The sequence below is a fragment of the Phodopus roborovskii genome, unplaced genomic scaffold (assembly GCF_943737965.1).
Source record: "Phodopus roborovskii unplaced genomic scaffold, PHOROB, whole genome shotgun sequence".
NCBI lineage: Eukaryota > Metazoa > Chordata > Mammalia > Rodentia > Cricetidae > Phodopus > Phodopus roborovskii.
Window position 1 is genome coordinate 37,774,851 of NW_026125281.1, and position 3,252 is coordinate 37,778,102.

The following is a 3,252-nucleotide window of genomic DNA, read 5'->3' on the forward strand; positions in this document are numbered from 1 at the left end:
TATAGGGTTCTTTCCTTGCATTTTAAGGATTAGAGCATTTTTTATGTACCGGTCTAAGAAATAGGTCTTTGGATGAATGCATATTCTTTAAATTATTGCTGCATTTGACTGTTGCAGATGCCTGTGTCAAGCACATAGGAATATCTTCCACTTCGCTCCTAAGAACTTTACATAAAGTTGAGTGAAACTCTTTCATATGGTACTTGACAGTTCTTTCAAAGAATGTCAAGTTCAAACAAATACAAATGTATTTAACTCAAGTTTGGTGAGAAATGAAAAGTGACAGCTCAACTCTGAAATCTAAGGTCAGTTGACTGAAAAGAGCTGGAATTGGGGAAGACTGACTAGTGTGCTAGGTTCGTTTTACAAAGTCATCAGGCCGTGAATCCCTCGCCCGATGTCTCACACTATCCTTATTAAAAAGAGATAAAAGTCAGATAATATTTCAATGAAACATTATAATTCCTTCTTTGTGAATTTTTGAGAGTTAAGATGGCTCAGAGGGGCTATGCTGTGGGATAACCTCTCTGAATGCTGTGAATATGTTTTATTCCCAGTGGTTAATAAATAACTGATTTGGCCTATGGCAAGGCAGGGTAGAGCCAGGTGGGAAATCCAAACAGAGACACAGAAGAAGGGTAGAGTCTGGCAAAAGCAATCCAGTCACTCAAGGGACAAGATGTCACGGGACTGGTAAGCCATGGGCCACTTGGCGAATGTATAGAACAATAGAAATGGGTTAAATTAAGTTGCAAGAGCTAGTTAATAATAAGCCCGAATAATAGGTCAAACAGTTTGTATTTAATATTAAGCCTCTGAATGATTACTTTAGAAAGGGCTGCAGTCTTCTTGGTTTCATGACAGATTTTTGAATTGAAATTAGGGATTAGGGTGGCACCCATCTAAAATCACAATATTCTAAATATAGAAACAGGAGTATTAGAAAATCAATGAGGTCCTTGGTGGTCAGGGTTAGTCTGAGCTACATGAGCTAGTCTAGAAACCACTTAATGCCCTACTCTATACAACAAAAGCAAAGCCCAACATGAATAAAACAATTTACACATTTATTTTTGGAGAGTATAATTTTTAATAGTAAATGTTTTACTTATGAAGTTTGAACTTGAATTTCATTGTGTGTTATAGGTAATAGAATGATAACATAGGCTATTAGGAGTTAAAAATGTTCCAAGATACAATGTAGAACCTTGCAAAAATATTCAGTGGCCTTTTGTTGATCTTAGCTTATTAAGTATGCTTTCATTGGAAATTTATCTTATGTGGTAAATGTAAAAACAAAATTTGATTGAAATATTTAGTTTTTTTATAGATGTACAGATTATATACAGATTATATATTTGCTGGGTTTTGTTTTGTTTTGTTTTGTTTTGTTTTTTGGCTCTTTTCAGTTTATTGTATGAAGGAGTTACACTAGTCCAAGTTAAAAGCGGACCCCAAATGGTTACATTATACAAGTTGTGAGGTTTTTAAACTTGTGACAAGGGACAGGAGGGAAATTCTACTCATTGCAAGGAAATCCTCACTTAAGCTTCAGAGAGTCACAAGCACTTAAAACCCATGAACCTTCAGCTGATCGTCCTTAGCCAGTCCAATCTCTATCAGGAACTGGCATATGTTCTCTTGCTGGTCACCCTGTAGCTGAATTACTTCTCCATATTCTGGATGCTCAATTACAGTACCATTGCAGGCAAATTTCTTCTTAAACGCCTTCACTAGTTTCTTTTTATAGTAATCATCAGCGATCGCTTGGACAGTGGTCTTCCTGTCGTTTCTCTGTTGAATTCTTACATGGATATACTCCTCAGTGCCAGCAGGAAGCAGGTCGTCACCCTTACTTGCATCAGCAAAGGAGTCGAAAGAGTGAAGGTTCTGGATAGCAGACATACAATACGAGTCCTTTTCCTTGGTGGAAAAGGCCTGCGGAAGGCGGCTACAGGAGAAGGCAGGCAGGGGGGGGACAGAGCGTCTGGAAGCGAGGGGGCTCGAGGGGGAAGCAGCTGAGTCCTCGGCGGCAGCTCAGTGACTGGGTATTTGCTGTTCTTTTAATTTCATGAAAAACTCATTCACTGTGAAAATTAGGGAAAAAGGAATTACTAAATTTATGACTCACTCCCCAAAAAAGTCCAAAAATAATAAATATCACAGATTTATCTTCAAAAAGATATTATGTAAACTGATATACTTAATGTCATTTTCCACTTAAGAAAGTGATTTTACATAATATTTAATAACTGTTTCAATGAAATATAGCATATAAATTATATTTTAAATTAAAAAGTTGTTCTAACAAATACACATATTGGAGGATATGGTTTTAAAATTTAAAAATATTTCTTCGGTCTCTGAGAAACACGTACATAGCCATAATAACAAATAAGAGAGCAGAAGTTATGTAGCCATGTGTAATATATTAGTTGGAGGTTAGTTAGTAGAAGCCACTTAGTGTAATTCTATTGACTATGAAAATAAATGATATTTTAAGCTCTGTTATTAAGGAACAAAACCTAAGTAACAAATGAGCCATTCTTTCCCACAGGAACACAAATTAATTCAAGTATTTCTGCATGAGATTTGACATTCAGGATGCATATGTATTCTCATTTTCTATATCAATCATATTACTTCTTGGCCTCATTATTTTATTATTATCATTTCCTCTGCCCTTTTCATAGTGTTCCCATCCCTGTTCCCAGTTCTTCCTCAACCCAAGCAACTCACATTATTTTTAAAAGACTGTGTCTTAATTTCTATCTCATGAAGATTCTCCTTTGCTCCTAAATATTTATATAGGCACATAATTTATAGTGCAAACTTAAGTACTTGGCAAATGAAAAGAAATAAAACTCATAATTACAAGGAAAGTAATTGCAGACATACATATAACATCATACTACCTAACATGGATTAGATACATCTAAGGAGAAAGTTCCTCCCTAACCTTAAGAAACAAAACCCTAGTGAGTTGCTCTTGCTTTGTTCATCCTTCTAGGAAACGAGGGATTTTCATGCTGAGTCAATTTCAAATAAGCTTGTTTAGTGAGTCCTCTCTCTCCCTTTGTGTAGCATTGCTAGCTGAGATCAGGGATCACCATTGTTCTGGGGCATTGCATCAGGAGAGTTTGCAGGTGGGTCACAGCTCTCACAACAAGATGATTCTTTCTAAGTATAGGAGTCAGCCTGCTCATCTTGTCATGGCACAGAAAAAGATCAAACTCCATGTGTTACTGATAA

At 36.2% G+C, this 3,252-nt stretch overlaps 1 protein-coding gene across 1 annotated transcript; it reads right to left on the reverse strand.

Moving 5' to 3' along the window:
- Nucleotides 1-1,365: 1,365 nt before the first annotated feature.
- LOC127233556 (eukaryotic translation initiation factor 1-like) lies at nucleotides 1,366-1,905 on the reverse strand. The gene has a single exon (XM_051200083.1). The coding sequence runs from the start codon at nucleotides 1,903-1,905 to the stop codon at nucleotides 1,570-1,572; it is 336 nt and encodes a 111-aa protein (XP_051056040.1). The 3' UTR covers nucleotides 1,366-1,569.
- Between the last annotated feature and the right edge of the window lie 1,347 nt (nucleotides 1,906-3,252).

What these genes read in the sequence shown, in the direction of transcription:
- LOC127233556 (XM_051200083.1), bottom strand. Translation starts at nt 1,905, where the DNA reads ATGTCTGCTATCCAGAACCTTCACTCTTTCGACTCCTTTGCTGATGCA.